At 43.9% G+C, this 21,324-nt stretch overlaps 1 protein-coding gene across 1 annotated transcript in view; it reads right to left on the bottom strand.

Moving 5' to 3' along the window:
* DNTTIP1 (deoxynucleotidyltransferase, terminal, interacting protein 1) overlaps window positions 1-21,324 on the bottom strand; it is a 24,913-nt gene that overhangs the window by 1,406 nt on the left and 2,183 nt on the right. Inside the window, exons 3-11 of the mRNA XM_006881579.1 lie at window positions 17,400-17,496; window positions 10,983-11,081; window positions 6,812-6,880; window positions 6,400-6,456; window positions 6,087-6,145; window positions 4,421-4,466; window positions 2,595-2,653; window positions 2,437-2,497; window positions 846-917 (exon numbers count right to left, since the gene is read on the bottom strand). Of these exons, the coding sequence (XP_006881641.1) occupies window positions 846-917; window positions 2,437-2,497; window positions 2,595-2,653; window positions 4,421-4,466; window positions 6,087-6,145; window positions 6,400-6,456; window positions 6,812-6,880; window positions 10,983-11,081; window positions 17,400-17,496 (619 nt within the window). The remainder of the gene's footprint in view (window positions 1-845; window positions 918-2,436; window positions 2,498-2,594; window positions 2,654-4,420; window positions 4,467-6,086; window positions 6,146-6,399; window positions 6,457-6,811; window positions 6,881-10,982; window positions 11,082-17,399; window positions 17,497-21,324) is intronic.

Genomic DNA, 21,324 nt, shown 5'->3' with positions numbered 1-21,324 from the left:
CCCCGGCTGTGCTGTATTTTACAGATCCTCTTTTTGAATGATATGCTAACTCCACGAACTAAACAGCTTGGTTTTGGGCTTCATGGTCAAAGGGGAAACATGACCATCAGCACTGCTGTCCAGTACTTAGCTGACCATTCTGGGCAGAAGTGCTACAGTGCAAGGCCAAGGCCAGCTCTGAGAGGGAGCCTTCTTGGGGTTATGTGATGGACAAAACCCTCCATGATTGTTTTAGACCACATTCATAGATGATTTACTAAGGTGAGGGTCTGACATGAGAACTCTGGAAAGGACTGCCAGGTAGAGTAAGTTTTATTTCCTTTCTTTTTTAAAAAAACAAAAACCAAAAAACCCCACCAAAAACCCAACAAGTTTTACTTCAAAGACTAACTTCACTGACAGGGTGGGAGAAAGGTGGGCCATCTCCTCTCATGCAATTCCTGGCCTCTGGAAGGTCAGCTGTGAGTCAGTTTTGACTTGATGGTACAGTAACTCCAGTGACAGGGGTTGACTGCAGGACTGTGTTGAAACCCCACAGCTGTGTGTGCTGGAAGCCTGTGTGATTGATGCATGAAGTCTTGTCAGTGGGCTCACGAGGGGAAAGTGTGTCTTGTAGTCACCATGTCCAAGCACATCTGAAACAGATATGTTTCAAAGGGAGGAGGCTTTGAGTGGGGGGTAAGACCCTATGTGGGAGACCACGGGATGAGAAAGGGAATTCTGGGTCTGCGGTCTGCTCCTCAGCATAAAAGATGGTTCCTCTCTACCTTTCCAAACCTCCCTGAACTAGCGCACAGCCAGAACCCTGAGTGGGCCTGCGGCAGGGTGCTGCAAATGGGACTTACCATCTTACCCCCTGTCGCCCGCATGTGATGCTGCTCTGCCAGCCAGTGCTTGTCCTGGGGGTCAGCTGCGTACTGTGAGTGATTAAGTCACGGGGGGATAGATGTTAGTGTGGCATAAGGAGGGGCTTTTGCCTACTTGGTGCCAAAACAAGCTCTTGGTGCTTGAACACTTCTTCCAACAAGCTCTTACACTAGTTCAGTGCCTGTCGAGGGCTGCCCAGTCTCCTCAGAGCAGGCTAGTTCCAGGAGGCCAGGGAGACCCAGTCCCCAGAGAATCAGGACACCTCTCATTCTCATGCCTTTTGTTTTCCAAAACACAGCATCTCTGGCAGCTAGTGATTCAGTTATTTCGAGCCTCTTCTTTTGAAAAATGATCCAACGTCTTTTATAATATCTATAGTTACTATGTTGACTATTTCTAAATACAAAATCAGGATACTTCATGTACTAGCAGCGGGAGAAGGGAACTGTGGTTCAGAACCTGGCTGTGGTATCAGACAAACAAGGTATGAATCTCTTTTGTGTACTGTTGTTGTTATGTGCCATCAAGTCACCTGCAACTCATAGCAACTCTACCCTATGTACAACAGCCCTAAACCCTGCTCTATCCTGTGCCAATCTGTCTCTGACACACCTGGCCCTTTGTTTCTCTGGCTCTCAGTTTCCTCATGCATAAAATGGAAACTATTAATATTTACAGAGTTGTTAAGAATAATTGAGACAACATGTAAAAAGTGCTAAACATAATAACTGACACAAAGTACTCACTAAAGGGAGATTTTATAAAATAGGAATACTTGAAACAAATTAGAACACTGGGGCTGTATGCTCAGCCTTTGGGTTTATGTAACTATTTCATCTGCCTGTAATGCAGTATTGCTGACATCTTTGAAGGTGTGCACTGCCCACTTCCCCAGCAGGAACAACAGCCCTCCAGCAGCATTTACACTGAAGCGCACTCAGGACGCTGGTCCAGGTCTGGTGCAGCAATGTTTGCACCAGCAAGGGACTAGGGGGAAATGCATTCTTCAGTCACGGGAAAGGGAGGGCCACCTTGTGTTCTGTTCTCTGTAAGCTTTGATGTGTTTTTTAATCTTTTACAAAAGGGATATTCTTGGCAGTGAAGTCTCTTGTTTTGAAAACAGAACCAGTGACTTCATTCCATCTCCAGTTTAGAGACCTGGTGGTGCAATGATTAAGTGCTCGGCAGTGACCTGTTTACACGGCAGCTGGAACTCACCAGATCCTGCATGCCCCTAAGGTGACACAGTCTTCTTCTCTAATGACTAATACCTGCCTTGGAAACCCTACGGGGCGGTCCCACTGACTCTTCACTCACTAGCTGAGTAACCTTGGCAAGCCTTCCTCAATCTTCATTTTTTTAAATTGTAAAAATAACAATACCAAACTTGAAGACAGTTCTGGGGCAATGTCAGTGTAGCTGCAAGGCAAGGAGCTCTGAGGTGCTGAGCAAATGACAAAGGTTAACAGCAGAGGAGCAGCTACAGCTCCGATCTCCTGCTTGTTCCAAGATGCTCTGTGGCATCTACACCCGGGTCCAGGGCCCGGCTCCCTCCTCCCATTAACTTACCTTAAAGAGGTGTGGATGCTTGATGTAGATCCTCCCTCTGGTGCCCCCCATGCCCAGGGCCCTGAAAAGGAACAGACAAGAGTGAGACTCCAGTAGCTCAAGTTCTGGCGGGGGAACCAGAGCTGCCCCTCCTGCAATGGCAAAGCTCTTAGACTTACTTGTTGGCTCGCGACCCCAAGACAAAGGTGGTGGATTCATTCAGCCGAGCTGGGTCCCACTGTGAAAAAAACAGAGAGGCTGGTGAGTGTGAGGTTGGGTATGGAGGGTAAGATAAAGACCCTATTTTTTCTTAACCACCAACCATGCCTTTATTCAACAGACTGTTTAATTTGAATTCTGTTATTTTTGAGATGATAGGTAGAAAAACATATACCATCAACTGTTTCTACATGTGCAGTCCAGTGACATGAACAACACACTTTGAAAAGCTATACTAATCATCTGTGAAAAGACAAGGGTCGCATAGGGACCTTGTTGATAAGCTAACACACCCTATTCACATATTCCCGCCCAGCCACATGGCAAAATGGCCAGGAAAACCATTTTAACAATTAACACTTAACACTGCACTTTCTTACCCTCCTATTTAATCTTCAAAGCTGTTGTAGCTACTTAATCTCATATAGGTCTTAAAAGAGCATCATGTTCAAGGTAGACAGTTTGTTAAACAGAGACTAAACACTTGGGAGACTGCACAAGAATAATAGCAAACAGTAAAGCTATGGAAACTGGGAGGCAAACTCAGAATAGGAAAGGCAGAATGGCTGCACAATAAATAACGCAGCTAACATCACCGAAATAGAGCAACTGCTGTGGATAATGTCAATAATAACAAAATACAACAGAGACTTGAGTGTAATGTGTTAGGTCCTGTGTGAGACACTGAATGAGGTTGTCCTACTCTGTTGCTTAGTAACTCAAAGGCATGTATACAGATAATTAGGGGGCTACGTATAGATGAAAGTGCAGTGCACTGTACAAGGAGTGCCAAGGGAAATGCTATGGTCCTGGATGTTTTCTTGAAGAGATCATTCCCAAGTTCATTCGGAAATGATGAGCGTGAGGCAGGGAGGGTAAAGGATGGAGGGCATTCCAGGCAGAAGACAGCACGAGCAGGCATTGGCTTGGCATGTTGGAAAAAGCAGAAGCAACTGAATTTAGCAACTGTATTACTAAAAGAGAGAGAATGTAAGTTGGGGAGCAGCAACTGGTAAGAGAAGCAGGCAGGGCCGAGGGCCCTACCATGCTATGTTTAGGGGATGAAGAGGACCTGTGATATATTTAGGAGGCAGACTCGTCCAGGACCTGACTGGATTCAGGGAGTTGAAGACACAGAGGTGACCAAGAGAACGCTAAAGGTCTTTAAGGAAACATCTGAATTCACTTTTATTTTACTTATTTCATTTTTAAGTATCTATTAACCATTTTTATTCCCTCTCCCTCCTTTCCTATCCCTAGTAACCATCCAAGAATGAGTGTGTGTAAACTTTTCAACCAGAAGTTAATAGTTGAGAGAGTACAGACAATGGTGTCAACAGACTGAATCTGAGACTTGGTTCCATGCCTACAAGCTATGTAACTTTGTACAAGTTTCTAAACTGTACTATGATTATGAGATGAAATAATTTCCTGTTCACAGGCGGGATGTCAAGAAGAGAAATTCCTCAATTATAGAACAGTAACAATCTATCTCATAAGACTGTTGCAATGATTGAGATAATCCATTCAAAGAGCTAGGACTTTTAAACAAGTATGCTCTTTGGCTCGTACAGGGGGAATGCTCCTCGTACCCTCTCTGTGTTCTGCTCCTCATTCTCATCCCCTTTGGGATCCTCTCTAGAGGCCAGTGTGGCTGGGAGAAGACAATTCTGGAATGAAGTGTGCACACCTTTTGCGGCCCTGGCCTCTTTCCCTTGGTGGTGGACCCCAGAGCCTTGGCTGAACCTCCCTGGGGCAGTGGCCACTCACACTCTGATGACCATACCTTGGGGCCTTCTCGGCGAATTGGCTCACAGGATTTTGGTTTCCATCTGATTGGAAGGAAAAGAAGAAAGGTAACTTCTTCAAGGTGAGGCCTAGGACTGAGTGAAAGCTTGCTGGTGGCAGGGAGAGTCCCTCACTTGCTTTGGGAAGGAAGCAATCTGAGGTGACCATTAAACTTCTCCCTCTCCTACACCAGTGCTCTTACACTCTGCCCTCTCACCCTTCAACCAGCTCCCAGGTATAGTGCATGCTTGCTTGCTCTCAAAAACCAACTGCTACCAAGTTCATTCCAACTCATAGTGACCCTTCATCTTCTGAGGCTGTAAATCTTAACAGGAGGAAACTGCCCAACTTTCTCCTGCTGAGCAACTGGTGGACTCAAACAGCGAACCTTTCTGAATCAGCAAATCACGCTACACATACTTCACTAACTCCTCTGTGTACAGAGGATTTCCATGTAATATTTTGCTTGAAGATAACAGTCTATTGCTTAAAAAAATGTTAAAAAAACTACCATCTCTTATTAGCTGTATGACCTTTGGGAAGTCATGTCTCTTGAGTCTCAGTTTCCTTATCAGTAGAGCTGATTATACTTTCTTTAGAGGATAATAGATGCATGGATTAGGTGGTAAACAGTACAGGGTCACAGAACAGTTATTGACATATTGTTGTTTACCAGAGAGTCGGAACCAACCCCTAGCTGACCCTCCTGTGGGTTTTCAGAGGCAGTTAGTCGCATGGGAGGAGCCACAGAGCAGCTGGTGGCCTTGAACTAAGTGCCTTCAGGATTGCGGTACAGCTTCTGGCCACTAGGCCACCAGAGCTCCAGTAAGTACTAAGCATCCAATATGTACTAATAGTACAAATCCACTCTCTGATGTTAATCAAGCTGGGAGAAATGGTTCTTGAGGAAAAACATGACAAACATGCTATGCTGTTAGCCTAAAAATTGGCTTTTATAGTCATTGCGTTTGGGGGTGTGTGAGGTCTCCACTTATTTAACTGCAGACAGATGGTCTTGCAAATCAGCAACAGCTGTGGGACCTCAACTGGAGAATTTTCCACATTGTGAGGTGCCCTTGGAACAATGGTGAGAGAGGGTGAAGAGACTGTGGCAAGGCATAACCAGAGGAACTCTGCATTTGTGCTCTGAGGCTTCTTACATCTGTACAGCTGAACCAAACCTGGACTTTCACTAACTGGGGAACTGTGCCTTGTTAATCTCTCTTGGGACTGCTGAAGTAAACCTGGACTTGCACTGGGTGATATTCTTTGGCTCCCCCACCCCTAATATATTTCCCCAGTAAACTCTACAACTGTAAGTCATATCAGACCCGAATGATTAGTAAAAAGAAGTATAGGAGCTTGTGGGGATGGCATGTCTCACCTAGCAGCTGTCTGTTTGCTGCTATGGATATTATTAAAGGGGACAGTTCCCTTATCTGAGGCAGGGAGAAGTCACACTCAGCCTGCCCCTCTGCATGTGCTCCCTTTACCCTGGTCTTCTCCTTATTACTCTCTTGCCTCATCCCTCCTACCAGGGTTACCCTCCCTCAAAGTGATGTCAACCAATGGCTCTGATTTTTCCAAGCTGGTCTCCTTTCCTTCAGGCCCACCTGCTTCCTCTCCCCACTCCTGCCCTCTCCAGGCTGCTGGCCCCTACTCACACCATGCCGGAGGCTGCCCGGTCATTTGCCAGGAGGTGTCCAGGAGGCCGTCCCTTCCTCTGCCATGAAGAACAGCAGTCAGAGCCTGACCCCGTGGAGATCCCTCCCACCTCACTGGCAGGTCCTGGGGCCCCTGGTGGAGATTTTCCCCCAAAGAGAACAAAGGATGCTGAGAGTAAAGAGGGGGAGTGGCTGTTTCTTGGAGCCCTGCTTCCCAGGCCCAGAATGGCCCACAGGCACACACAGGGAGCTCGGCACCTTCTTCTAGGGCTGATGGCCCCTTTCCCAGCCTTGAAATGGGGAAAGACTTTACCTTTTTAGGGAGAGGACTTCCTCGATGGGCACATTCCTCTTCTGTCTGTCGCCCGCGCTGGAAAAAGAGGGAAGAGGTCAGGGGTAGGCCCGTGCTATAGTACAGCATTCCTGAGCTCCAGTCCCACCCTGCTCAGGCCTCAGATGCCCTTCTGGCACAATACTGTTTGGAGTGGTCCTAGAAATGGGTGCCACAAAACCCCTCGTGGCCTTCCAGCCTCATCATTTGTCCCCTGTGTGCTGTCAATCCAAGGGCAGGCAGTTCGAATCCACCAGCTGCTCAGAGGGAGAAAGATGAGCTGTCTCCTCGTGTGATTTACAGCCTCTGAAAAACCACTGGAGGGTCAGCTGTGAACGGATTCTGACCTGACAGCAATGAGCTGTTTTTCCTTGTGCCCCAGGATGACTCTGACCTTTATCCCTGGAAGCTCATGGGTCAGTCTGGGTATGGCTTTTTCTCCATCTGAAAACAGCAGCTTCGCCTGAAAGGGAAAAGCCCAGAGTGAGCAGTCACTCTATGAGTAAGCGCGACCTGCCTCCGATTTTACAGACATAAGTTGAAACTGGGTGAAAACACTGTCATGGTCGGAACAAAGGTATAATCATCAGTAAGATACCTATGTTTTAAAAACCTCAATTAATGAAAAAATAAAAAAAATAAAAACTAGAATCTCATTACCTATAGAAAACTGTTAACATTTCTGGTGTAAATTCTTGATTTTTGTTCACATAAATACAGACTATAGTTTTTTTTCATTAATAGAAACATGTTCTTCAGTAAACTGCTTTTCTCCATTTAAGAAATGATTGGGGGGCAGAAATGACTGATTCTAGGGCCTCAGGAGAACAGTATCAGAGGACACCTGGAATAACATGGTCCACGCTCACGTGGTTCGTAGTGACTGAGGTCTTAAACGTTTGTGAGTGACCATCCAAGGTACAACGTTGTTCCTTCCCTGTCCAACACAGAGGAGTGGAGAAAGTCAAAGACACATAAACAATTACTCAGAAAGACTAAAGGACCTTATGAACCTCAACTCCCACAACCCTGAGGCCGAAGAACTAGATGGCGCCCAGTTACTGCTGCTGACAGAAGGGGTCACAGCAGAGCAGCCTGGACAGAGTGGGAGCAAAACAGGGAACTCAAAATCATAAAAGCAGCCAAGGTTTCCTGTCTGAAAGAGACAAGTGGAACCCTTGAGACTCCAGTCCTTACTCACTCTTCAAGTCTGGAACTAAGCTCAGCTCTGGGGCTCCACTTTCACACAAGGAACAAAGAGGCTTAGAACACAGACCTGTGGCAAAAAAGGAGCTGGCTCACATGGTTAAAGGCAGAGCACGCCAGGCGCTATGTACTGCAAGTGCAGAGGCCCTGAGCTTGGTGAGCTGCAAGAAGTCTAGTGTGGCTGCTAACCTCAAGGTTAGAGGTTTGAGTCTAGTTAGAGGTACCTCCAAAGACAGGTCTGAAACATGTCATTGAAAAGCCCTGGTGTGGAGAGCTACCCCTGGGGTTGCCACGAGTCAGAGGTGAATGGATGCTGATTGGTTGTGATATTGGAAGGAGACAAATCACAATGTTAATAAATATTACTGCTTTTTATTTTCTTCCTTAAAATTTATATTTTCTAATTTTATTACAAGAGCAGCAAGTAACATTTACTGAATGTTTAGTTATTAATGTACATGCTTTCAACAGACGTTAGCTAATGGGCAGCTATGGTGATTAATGAACAGCCCTGAGATGGCCAAGACGTCTGAGAAGTGAGAAACAAGTAAACTGGGTCAAAAAATTCAAATCCAAACGAAGGAAAAAACTTAATCTAATTCTCTTATGTTTGGTCTGAAGAATGTGCTGATGTGAGATGTTCTGCCTGCACTTTAGAAAGGACCCCAAAGAGATGAAAAATATTCTAGCCACTAAAAGCTTGACTCTGAGGGAGCTCTGGTAACCTGGTGGCAAGAAGCTGCACTGCAATCCCAGAGGTGCCTGGTTTGAATCCACCAGATGCTGTGCTGGAGGAGAGACAATCTCTTCCTGTACCAGTCAGATCCAATTTGACAGTACACACACAAAATAATAAAAATAAAAGTTTGTGGTTTTTTTTTTTTAAAAAGCTTGACTCTGCTGTGAGGCAACTAACTTATTATAATTATGACTGTAAAGACCACATACTTATAGCCAGTACGTTGTGCTATATGTACATTCCTTCATTTAATTCTCACAGCAAATCATGGGGGGGCGGTAAATGGTCTTATCTTCAGTTTTAGAACTAAGGAAACTGAAGATCAGAAAAGGTAACAGACTAGCTCCAAGTTTCTCAATTCATGTGGTTTCACGTTGGTCAAGGATGAAATAAGTCTTTGAGATTCCTACTTCCCTGCTCTCTGACCCCAAGATGACCAAACAACTTTCCGTTCCACACTCTGGCTTTCCATGTACATCAGACCTGGAAAATGGGAACTCTGGAGGCTTAACAAGGAGACTGAAGAGACGAGGAAGGTACCACCATTCCTGGGGTGCAGACAATCACCAATTGACTTAAATTTCGCTTTCACGCTTCACCGAGACTCCAGCAATAACCCGTCCAAACCTCGTGGGCCAACCTTCTGCTTTAGTCTGCACCTCCACTGTGCTTGCAGAGCCCTGCTCAGTGTGGCCTCTCCGCTCTTCACGTGTGACAGCCAGCAACACTGACTTCTTCCTCGTCCTTGGACATGGCCTGCCTGGTCTCTTCCCCTGGCTCTGTGCCCTCTGACACACTATCTCCCTACACGAGATACAGCACGTGAGAGAGTCTGTAATTACAGAGATTCTCTCCCCATGATCTCTGTTCTGCCCAGGCCCACTGCTGGAGTCGCTGTGTCAATCCATCTTGTTGAGGGCTTCCTCTCTTTTTCGGACCCTCCACTTTTCCCAAGGTTTGGCTCCTCCTGACAGGATGTGAGTATGTTGTCCCAAAGTATGTGAGATGAAGTTTCAGCATCTTTGCCTTTGAGGAGAATATTATAGATATGCTGTTCTTGTGTGCTGTTGAGTTGGAAGTGACCTACAGCTGACCCTCCAGTAAGTTTTTAGAGGCAGTACATTACACAGGAGGAGATCGCCCATTCTCCTGCGGAGCAGCTGGTGGATTCAAACTGCATGCCTTTGGGATTGTTACACAGCTTCTTACCCACTAGGTTAGTAGAGCTGTCTAATATGGACACATAGTACATGATGAGCTGGGCCACTGGCTTTAAGGCAAGGACTACGTCTATTATGACTCCACTGTTGAAGGCTGTTCTGTGCTGTTCTACACAGCATAGGGAAGGCATTCTGAACATATTGGTTTAATTAACAAATAAATTTAACAAAACATTTTGGAATATAAATGAGAATGAAGGTTTTTATAAATAGAATCTTTGCGGTTTTGAATCCACCAGATGCTCTGCTGGAGAAGGAGGGGCAATCTCCTCTTGTACCAGTCAGATCTGATTTGACGGTACACACAAAAAATAATAAAAAAAATAAAATTTATAAATAGAATCTTGATTCAGCTCACTTAACAAAGAGTAATATTTGTAAATAATAAAAAAATCAGCAGACTTCTCCATTTTGCTTTAAACATAAAAAATTCTGCAGTCTAAGAGTAAATGTGGAATGAGTGAGTTTAGCATTCCATGGGGGATCAAGCGGGGTTGTCCTGCACTGAGAGACAGTTCTACCCTCTCAAAGCACAGCTGCAGGCCTTGGTCTTCCTCCTTTTCAAGGCTGTGCCTGAGTAGAGCATCAGCCCAGCTCCTAGAAGACAGTTCTCTCTCATCTCACTAGCTTCAGAAGACAGCACTCACATTCATCCTTGCGGCTCTGAGTATGAAAGAATTTCCATCTCTGACATCTCAAAGGCAGGCAGGGAATCTGCGTGATGCTGACAACTATTAATAACAGCAGCTGACACATGTAAATAGGTCCACTACCATCTTGGGAAATACAGGTATTTATAGCCTGACGTCACGCCTCCTGACCACACCTTGAGAGGGAGGGAGGCAGGGTGAGTCCTCACACTCTGAGTACTGCAGGTGGCAGACCCAGCACCTGCAGGAGGGAGACTTCAGCTATTTTAACACCTGCTCATTCCAAGCCAAAATTGAGAATTTCTTCGTCTGTAAAGTAAAGACTAAGATGCTTTCTGTGTAGGGTTTCTTCTAAGAGGCAAATGAAATAATCGATTCTAGTACCTGGTATAGGAAGCTCTGGTGGCCTAGTGATAATGAATTGTGCTGTCAATTCAAAGGTGCACAGTTCATGGGAGAAAGGTGAGCAATCTCTTCCCATACAATTAACTGCCTCTGAAAACCTGTTGGAGGGTCGCCTATGGGTTGGTTCCAACTTCATCATGTTCACAATAACACCACCACCTGATACAGAAGTTACTGGATTCATGTTAGTGTCCTTTCCCTTCCCTTCTTTGTCAGCAACATTTCTGAGCTTTATCGGGGTCTAAGCAGCTTGTTGAGAATTCCCAAAGACACCACTGCTGGCAGGACCCTCCTCCTCTGCAGAACCCTGAGCGCTAAGCCTTGTGCCCATGTCTGCTCTCTCACCTGCTCCAAGCAGCTGCGACAGGCCTCCTGGATCAGCTGCTCTGTATCTACTTCTTCCCCGATATTGTCGCGTACGTTGAGTGCTGCCTTCTGGAAAAACTAGGAAGAAACACAAAAGACAAGGTCAGAAATCTTGCTGCAGTAGCTTCAACCTTAAGGAAACGGCATATGACACAGAAACTTTGAACCTCCTTTCATACAGAAAGGAAAATTGATGAGCATGGCTTTGGGCCCAGAAAGACTGAGATTCTTGTCACAGGCTCTCCTCCTCCTACACTATTCCCTCTGTTAAAGATCTAACGATGGGGTGTGAAGGTCAGGGACAAGATGCTGCCCGGTGGAGGTGTCTCCGCTCATCACACTTGCCCACTCCTCCGGGCTCTTCCTCAGGATGGCCTACGAGACATGCGCTAGTTACCTGGAACCTCGGGTGGAAGAGGAAAGGAGGATTAGCGGCCTAGAAACAACAGCAGCATAAACTGAAGTGGATCGCCAGAGAACTGGCCGAAGTCCAGGACCACGGCATACTGAAGTGAAATTCCTCTGAGCGGATTTGTCCTGGAGCAGCAGTGGGTGAATAAATCTCCCGTGTGGTCTGAGAAAAGCCCCACAAAAATATCTAACCATGGGATGCCCACAGGATGGTCACTCCAACAGCACTGATGTGTGATCAGTGCAGACTCAAAGTTTAACCTAAGGATCCAACTACAGGGTTGATGAATCATGACATATCTATATAATGCAACAGCTAAAAATGCCACGATGTCATTAACAATGACAGTAGCCCCAATTTTGTTGTTACTTGCTACTGATGGATCCTGATTCACACTGTCCTATGTGTTACAGAGGAGAACTGCTCCACAGCACTCTCATGGGTGTAATCTCAATGAAAGCCTATCTTCTGCAGTCCTCCTGGGTGGGTTCAAACCACTAACCTTGAGGTTAGCAGAAGAGTGCAAACTGTTCGCATTACCTAGGGAGCTGAAGGGCGGGCTAGGAGAACATTTTCTTTTTTTTTTTTTTTTTTTGCGTAAAGAGGTATCCATGGTAATGCTGCCAAGTGGAAGCAAAAAAGGGGCTCTGGCTGTGAAGTGGTCAACAGCTCAGCTCAACCAAAGGATGCGATTCAAACCTACCACTAGCTCCATAGGACAAAGATGTGACAGTCTGTGTTTGTAAAGAGCAACACCCTGAAAACCCAGGGGGGTGCAGTTTGGCTGCATCCTGCAGGGTAAGCGTGAGTTGGAGTCCACACGACAGCAATGGTTTTCTTTGCTAGTGATTCAGTGTGTGGTCTGTTCAGTATGAGCCTCTTTATGTAACACAGCAAAAAAGTAAACTCACAGGGACAAAAACTGTAAAATACATTCTAAAATAACTGGTAAAATTATAGTTTGTTCTTCTTGTTTATAGTAATTTCTTATAATGTGTGAGTTCTGGTAGCCTAGTGGCAAGAAGCTGCACTACAATCCTGAAGGCACGTGGTTCAAGGCCACTAGCTGCTCTGCTGGAGAAGGATGGACAATCTTCTTCTGTGCCATTAATTGCCCCTGAAACCCCACTGGAGGGTCAGCTATGGGTTGGTTCTGACTATGGTACACCACGACCACAACAACAACAATATATATTAATTCTGTAGTAAGAAAAAGTGGGTGCTTGAAATGTGCAGGCCAGGGGAGATCAGAGAATGTGCAGATCATAGAAAATCCAAGTTGAGTTTTGCCTTTGCTTCTGTGTCGGGGAGGACCGTGATCTGGGGAGGACCCCAGGGTACCAGCTACTCCAAATTGCTGGGAACCGGGAAAGTCAAAACATCATCTGCTGGAAATGAGGGACAGTTTCAGCCTGAAAACATCAGGAGACAACGAGGTATGAGGTGCCAGACCGAAGCACTTGGGAAAACAGTCCCTGAGCCCAAGTCACGTCTCCATGAAGGTGTCTGTGGTGTCGGAGCAGGGGGAGCTTAGAGACCTCATCCACCAGCGCTCCTAAGAAAAGAGACAAGTAGGAGGAAGTGTGCCATTGTCTACTTAGCAAGGTCCATCACTGGGACTGTTAACACTAAACCAGCAAGGGTATAAAAGGACTAGACTAGAGAGTTCAGGAGTTTCGGAGGAAAATTCTTCAAGCCAAATGAAATGGAGTGACCCAGTAAGTATGATGTGAGATACACTTGCAAGAGAAGAAAGATGTACATTCAAGTGTTCATTGTAACACTTTGTAATAAAGAAAAAATGGACACAATCCAGATGTTGGATAATATGGTATACCCGTACAATAGACCATTTCGCAATTATTACAAATGAATCAAGATGAACTGTATGTACAGACCACTAATTAACCTTAGAACAGGAGCAAATTACATGGTTAAGTGAAAAAAATAAATAAACTGTAGAACACTGTTATATAGAATGACCCTAACTTTTTAAAAATACACACCAAGCTACCGCACAAACATATGCTAACCAGAGATCATGGACCCTCTGTTAACAGTTGGTATCTCTGGGAGGTGAGTTTTAGTGATTTTTGGTTTGTGTATTTTTATGTACTTTTATTATTTTTTTCCAACATTTTCTTAGGGAAATTTTTACATACAGAAAAGCAGCAAGAGTTACTCAATGAACACCTAGAGTCTGTATTTCACATTTTACTGTATTTGTTTCATCGCATCTGCATTTCTATGTCATTCATCAATCTGTTGCCCTATTAAAAATTAAAAACAAAACAAAACCCCAAAATGGGTATATATTTATTTACTATCCAGAAAAGCAATCAGAAAAGTTTAACTGGGTTTTGATAAGCTCAGTCCTATCAAGAACTTCCTTATCCGACATTTTTAGGAAATAGGTGGCTGAGATTTGGGTACACTGTCAAAGTGGCAGGCCAATCTGTAAGCGTGTAAGCTGTGAATTTAACTGAGGCTCGAATGCAATTGGGTTATTTGTCCTTGCTCTGAAAACAAATGCGGTCATTTCATGCCATTAAAGAAGACAAGCGGAAGCTCAGGACCACTAGTTAGGTTTACTGCGGCTTGTACTCAGGATGGGCAAGTCTCCAATCCGGGTTCATGACTAGGAAGCACTAAGAGAAGGTCTGGACATAGTTGGGCTTCCGTCCTGGCCTGGTCTCTTCTCGGTGCCTTGACCTCTTTGCTTCAATGCACAGGAAGGCACAGAGGTTGAGAAAGAGGGGTGCATAGGTTAAAATTGGAGGCAGTGCTAACTGGGGTATACTCTTGGGGGTGGTGGGTGGCGGTGGCTGAAGGCTTATCACAGTAGACCATATATGCCAAGTTAAGGAATTTCTGTTTTACTCAGAAGACAACTGAAGTCCTGGAGGGATATTAAGTTGGGAGTGACATGCTCAGATTCACATTTAGAGACTACTCTGGCAGTATGGCTAGAAGCATGTAGGGATTAGAAGAAATCCAGGCCAGTAATGTAGGCCTGAACCAAGACAGCGCAAGGGAGGAGAGGGAGGTGAAGAGGGGTGCACAGAACTTGACTAGGTAGGGAAGGCGAAGAAGGCAGAGCCTCTGGTTTCTAAGTGAAACATGACATATCCTGAAGCTGGTTTCCCATTTCCCTGCTCATTCCTGTCTTTCTTATATCAAGTAAATAAATGGCAATTTTGCAGCTTCCCAGGACAAGTAATCTAATTTACTTTTTCCCTTTTTAATTCTACATATCTGAGTCACTGGAATATCCTATAGTTCCCTCTAAAACACTCACAGAGAAAGGTTATCAGGGATGGGAAGGAAAGGAGAGGGAAGGAAAAAGTAAAAAACAGGTAAGTTAGGTAAAGGAAAGTGCAATATACAGTAAAGACTTGGTCAGACATATTTTTTTTTTGCCCGACATTTTAATTGTAATTGTTACTGAATAAAATGTATATGAATAATTGAATATAAAACCAATTGATTCATGCAACACTTTCCCCCAATCTCCCCAAAACAAGCAACAAATCAAACATAGAACGTGACTCTTACCCAATGTCTTTACTGCTACCATCCAGTCCACTATCTTTTCTTGCCTCGACTATCTCCGTAAGACTCTGTGATGGTTCTTCCATGTCCACTCCTGTTCTCTTGTTATCTATTCTCTACATGATAGCCTGCACTCTGCTCAAAACTCTTCGAGGAATCCTATTTTATCCCAGCTTAAAAGGTCCTGGAGGAGCTGGGCCTGAGTACACCCTGAAGAACCTCTCCTTTGCTCACTCGGCTCCAGCCCCAATGGCTAATTTGCTGCCAATATACTAGGTACACTTCTGCCACAAGGCCTTTGCTCTTGCTCCATCAGCTTGTATTGCTTCCCCCAATTTACATCTGCATGGCTTGCTTTTTTCCTTACTTCATTAGGGTCTCTGACCAAATGTCTCCTTCTGAGAGGCTGTCCTAGCCAGAGTATATAAGACAGCATGTTCTTCCCAACCTTCTGGCATTTTCTGAGTACTTCATTGTTAAAAAAACACATTACTTATTGGTTAAAAGGGAATGTTCTGCTATGTTTTATAATGATCCCAAATAACCCAAGGTGATAGTTGCTATTATGCTTTCAAAACAAATATATATATATATATATAAAGAAACAGAAATACTCCCAATATGAACTCAGAGAGCCTACCTTTCTTTTTTTTCCAAAGGTATCAAATATTTTTTATTATTGCTGAACTTTTATATGCATATGAATCAAATAAAAATATCATGCCTTAGGTCATATGTACTTTATATCTCAAAGTGCCATCTTTTATCATTAGTAGAGGGTAAGTGAAAAAGATAAAGACTTTCAATGAGATGGATGAGAGCCTACCTTTGTGAAGTTCCCTAATATGAACTGTGCTAATAACTAGAAACCCGTTACTAGAGAGCTGTTTAGAAAATTTCTGAACTTTGACACTGAAGTGTCTGAAGAATGTATACCACTTTTAAGTATATTTTGACTGATGTTGTAATAAAACAAAATTAATCTTTTTAAACTAACCCTGAGGCGTAACAACCTTGAGATTTCAACAACTTCCCTATCTCTAACCTTGAAGAGAAGATGTGCTATTTAGCTAATCTCTAACCTTGGAGAGAAGACAAACTAGACTTTGATGCTGCCCTGGCCAAGGTGAGGATTTCACCTGCAAAACTCAAATTTCTGCTCACTCCTGGAGAGGGTAAAAGCAAAGGGATCTTTCCCTGGTTTCTTATTTTACTTGAATACTACTGAGACCCCTATTGTTGCTGACTTTAGAGAGACTTCTGCCAAGCTTAAGCCACGATCAAGTCTTCCTTTCAAGACTTCTCATTAAAGATAAATACTTGAAATATAAAAATCTGAACTCTCGCCATTAAACGAATATAGTCATTGTTAATTCTGATTCTCTGGTGCTAGAGATGTTACTTACCATGGCTACCCTGCAGCAGATGAAATGAATTTATGCAAACCTGGATATCACTATTAACTTTTATTCCCACCCCAACTTCTTTCTCTCCTTTATTAACTTCAAAGGTTAAATCCCGCACAATAGGGAGCAAGCACGTCTGTTGTGGTCATTGCTACATCCCTCCTGGGTAGCCCTGAAGATGCAGTGGTTATAAGGAAATCTGCTGCTAGTTAAAAGTGGCTAATCAGCTGCTGCTTTGCCTTGTAACTGACTATGCTATGGGAGCTGGGGGGGCAACTCTACCCTGTCATACAGGGTCACTATGAGTTGGAATCCAATTGATGGCAGTGGTTTCGTTCACAGAGTCATGGTGAATTAGTGAACGTTCAACCATCATTCTGGGGAAAATACAAGTTTAGGTTCCTGAGTGCGTCTGGTCCTAACATTTTAACTGATCAATACACACCTTTGTTTTATTTATGCTTAATGATAACTATTGTTGGTATACAACAGATGAGCAATTATACGGTAAACTCATAGCCAATGGCATCATGACTCCTGCTTGAATGAAGTTTATCTGCGGTGAGAGTTTTCTCTGTGAGGCCTGTTAACAGGAGCCTCTCATGCACTACTCGATGGCACTTTAGCATTACATGTGAGACTCATTTTAAATAGTGAAATCAACAGCAAAAGGCACAAAAATGTGACACTAAATACTGGCCAATGGACACTTGTTGACTGTAGCCAAACCTAGTTCAAATCAACGGCAAATATGTGCAATGGGAGACTCAGATCTTTCACCGCTCTGTGTGGTCAGTGAAATGACGGTGCAAGCACTGGGGTGAGCACTCAGCTCCATGCTGGGAGGACAGAGTTTGGGGTTATGGCTAAGTTTTAGTGAGGAGCTGGGTTCCCAAATACAGAGCCTTGAATAATGAGGGTCAACTCTGCGTTCCGTAGATGTCCAGAGAAGCAAGCCGATACAGGGAAAAACTGGCTGTCCGAAGTCTTTCTCCCCGCTTGCCTTCTGTCCCGTGCCCCTCTCACCTTCATGTACTTGTTGAAGACAGTCTGAATCTCCTCATTGATGCTAGGCTGCAGGACGGCACGGAGGAGGTCCATGGAAATGGCAGGATCTGTGAAGCTGCATTCAGCAGGGAGACACAGTCAGGGTTATGGAAATACTACCCAGCATGAATCTAATCGCACCTTTTCACTTCTGGGTTCAGTTTTGACACCAGCTATCCTTGTAGCATTTATGTCTCTGAATCTAGCCATCATGTTTCTCTGGTGGTTCAAATCTACCAGCTGCTCCCATTTGATTTACAGCCAGGAAACTCCCTGGAGGGTGAGCCATGAGTCAGACCTGACTTGACGACAATGAGCGAGCCACCTGGAGCTGTGTCGGACCTCACAAGTTCTTAACGGCATCATCTTTCAAAGTACCAATCAGGCAGATGCCAGATGTGAGCCTGGGAGTCCACACAACATACTCAACTCTAACCTGCTGGCTACAAATTTGGGGTTTCCCCTCTATTAATTTAGGATGCAAGCTGTAAGCTTGGGAGGTGCCCCTGGGGTCTCTCCTGACCTACTGGCTCCCACTACTCCTTTGGGTTGTAGATCTCATTGGAATGAGACACAGAAGTCACTAAAAGTGGTAACATGTATATAAATTCACACACATACACACATGAACAGACCCGTTAGACAAGCTCCGAGTGGAAATGCCAAAGGATGTGCTACCCTTCCACATGCACAGACGTCTTTCACAAGAAGGAAGCCCAAGCAGTTTCCACGTTCAGAACTTTTATCCTGGATTTCATTACGTAATACAAGTCTCGGCTGCTCTCCCCTGAACTCAGTCTCCCACCTATAGTAGCTTTGGGCACAATCTGTAAGGTTTGGAGTCCCTACTGAGGACACTTAGACCACTAGATCAATTCTGAGGGAATTTCAGGGATTATGGTGCAGTGGTTAAATGTCTGGCTAGTAATGGAAAGGTTGGCAGCCTTGAACTCATCAGCTGCTCTGCTTCTACCCTGGATATTCTACGGGGCAGTTCTGCTCTATCTCACAGGGTTGCTATGTTGTTGTTAAGTCCACTGTGACTCACAGGAAGTCTATGAATAGATCTGAACCTTGCCCTGTACTGCACCATCCATATGATTTCTGATAGGCTCCAGCCCTTTCTTACTCTGTCAATCTGTCTTGCTGAAGATCTTCCCCTTCCTTTAACCCTCCACTTTTCCCAGCATTACTAGGCCCTCCTAAAATGCCCAAAGTACGTGAGACTATCCTTTGCCTCTAAGGAGCACTCTGGATACACTTCCTCCAAGACAGACTTGTTCGTTCTTTTGGCAGCCCATGGGATATTCAGCACTGTTCTCTAGCAGCATAATTCAAAGGCATGATTCTTCTTCTGCCATCTTTATTCACTGTTCAACTTTCAGATGCATAGGAAGCAACTGAAAATACCATCACTTGGAGCAGCAGCACCATAGTCTTCAAATGGACATCAGTGTTCTTTAGCACTTTGGAGAGGTCCTTAAGAGTAGATTTTCCCAGTGCAACATATCTTTTGATTTCTTGCCTGCGGCCGCGATGACCATTAACTATGAATCCAAGGAAGATGAAATAGTTGATAACTTCAATCTTTTCTCCATTATATCATGATGTTGTCTATCAGTCCAATTGTGAAGAGTTTTGTTTTCTTGATTTTGAGATATAAGCCATATTGAAGGCTGTTAACCTTTGATTTTCTATAGCAAGTGTTTCAAGTCCTCTATACTTTCTCCAAGTAAGTTGTGTTATCTACATAACAGAGATTATTGATAAGTTTTCTTCCAATACTAATGCCATGTTCTTCATATAGTCCAGTTTCTCAAATGATCTGCTCAGCATATGGAATGAAAAGGTATGAAGAAAAGATACAACTTCAACACACATTTTCCTGATTTTAAACTATGTGGTGCTCTTTTATTCTGTTTAGACACAACTTCTTAATCTATGTATAGGTTTTGCATGAGCACAATCAGGTGTTCTGGGATTCCTATTCTTCTCAATGTTAGCCAAAATTTGTTATGATCCACATAGACAAATGCCTTTGCACAGTCAATGGAACATAAGTTAACATTCTGGTATTCTCTTTCAGCCAAGATCCATTTTACATCAGAAATGATATCTTTGTTCCATAGCATCTTCTGAATCCAGCTTGAATTTCTGGCTGTTTCCGATCCATGCATTGTTTTAGGTGTTTAATAATCTCTAGCAAGATTTTACTTGCGTGTGATAGTAATGACATTAATGAATAATGTTCAGTAAGTTCCATATTCTGTTGGTTCACCTTTTTTTTTGAAGTGGGAATACAGATCTCTTCTAGTTGGCCAGGTAGCTGTCTTCCATATTTGTTGGCATAGACTGGAAATCAGATTCAGACCTGCATTTGTCTGTTGACACATGTCAATTGGTATTCTGTCAATTATTGGGGCTTTATTTTTTTTTGTCAATGTCTTCCAAGTGCAAGTGCAGCTTAGACTTTTTTCAGTATGATTGGTTTTTGATCATATGTTACTTTCTGAAATGGCTCCATGCCAATCAACTTTTGGTACAGTTACTGTTTCCTTCCATCTTTTTTTTTTTTAAATTTATTTTTATTTTATTATTTTTGTGTGCGTGTACCGTCAAATCAGATCTGACTGGTACAGGAGGAGAGTGCCCCTCCTTCCCCCGGCAGAGCATCTGGTGGATTCGAACCGTGCACCTCTGGGATTGTAATTGCAGTTTCTTGCCACTAGGCCACCAGAGCTCCCCTTGTTTCCTTCCATCTTTTGATGTCTCCTGCATTATTCAAGATTTTTCCCATAGAGTTCCTCAGTGTTGCAACCTGAGGCTTGAATTTATTCAGTTCTTAAAAGAGATTGAGAAAAGTCAAGAGTTTTCGAACTCTGTGCAGGTTTCATTATAATACTTTGCTTTGCTTCCCTGAAATAACCTTTGAAATCTTTTGTTAATCTCTCTTACTTCAGTATTTCTTCCCTTTGGAATTACTGTTGCTATAGGAGACGCCTCAGAGTCTCTGCTGACATCCATTGCAGTGTTCTCTTTCTCCTCAAAGGTGCATCTGATTCAGGCCATGGTCTTTCCAATTACTTAATAAGCATCTGATAGCTGGACATTGAATAAAGATGACAGAAGAATAAGAACTGATGCCTTTGAGCTGTGGTGTTGGAGAAGAGCACTGAACATCCCATGGACTCTCAAAAGAACAAACAGATATGTCTTGGAGAGGGTGCAGCTGGAGTGCTCTTTGGAGGCAAGAATAATGAGGCTTTGCCTCACATGCTGTGGGCATGTTGCTAGGAGGGGCTATTCCTTGGAGAAGGACATGATGCTGGGAAGAGTGGAGGGTCAGCAAAATAGAAGACCCTTAATGAGGTAGATTGATATGGGGACTGCTGCAATGAGTTCTTGTGTGTTAAGTGTGAGGCTGGCACAGGATAGAATACAGTTCAGATCTTTTATTCACAGAGTCTCCATGAGTCAAACTCAATTCGACAGTACCTAACAATAACAACAACAATTTTCTCCTGTCTCTGTAGTGACTTTTTAAAATTTTCTTCAAAGATGATATCCTTGATGTCAACATGTAATTCTCCTGTTCTTGGTCATTAATGTTTAATGGAAGATATTTGGTTTTTTTGGTTTTCTCCCTCAGAAATCAAGAACCAAATGCTTTGCATAAAGTGAATATAATTTCACAAGAGTGCACGTCCCAAACAATTTCCTTCCTGGTCTCCCCAGCTAATTACTGATACAGGAGCCTTTAACACTAATTCCCAAGCAAATGCTGTCAAGTCTGACCCATGGTGAGGCTGGTGGATTTGAACGGCTGCATTCTGGTTACACATATTATGCCACCAAGGCATAACACTAATGTTGTTGTTGTTGTTATGTGCCGTCGAGTCGCTTG

The sequence above is a fragment of the Elephantulus edwardii genome, unplaced genomic scaffold, assembly GCF_000299155.1.
Source record: "Elephantulus edwardii isolate Elephantulus edwardi_28Jun2011 unplaced genomic scaffold, EleEdw1.0 scaffold00015, whole genome shotgun sequence".
NCBI classification, from domain to species: Eukaryota; Metazoa; Chordata; class Mammalia; order Macroscelidea; family Macroscelididae; genus Elephantulus; species Elephantulus edwardii.
Note: the sequence above shows the minus strand (reverse complement) of the source record. Positions and strands in the feature narration are given on the sequence as shown.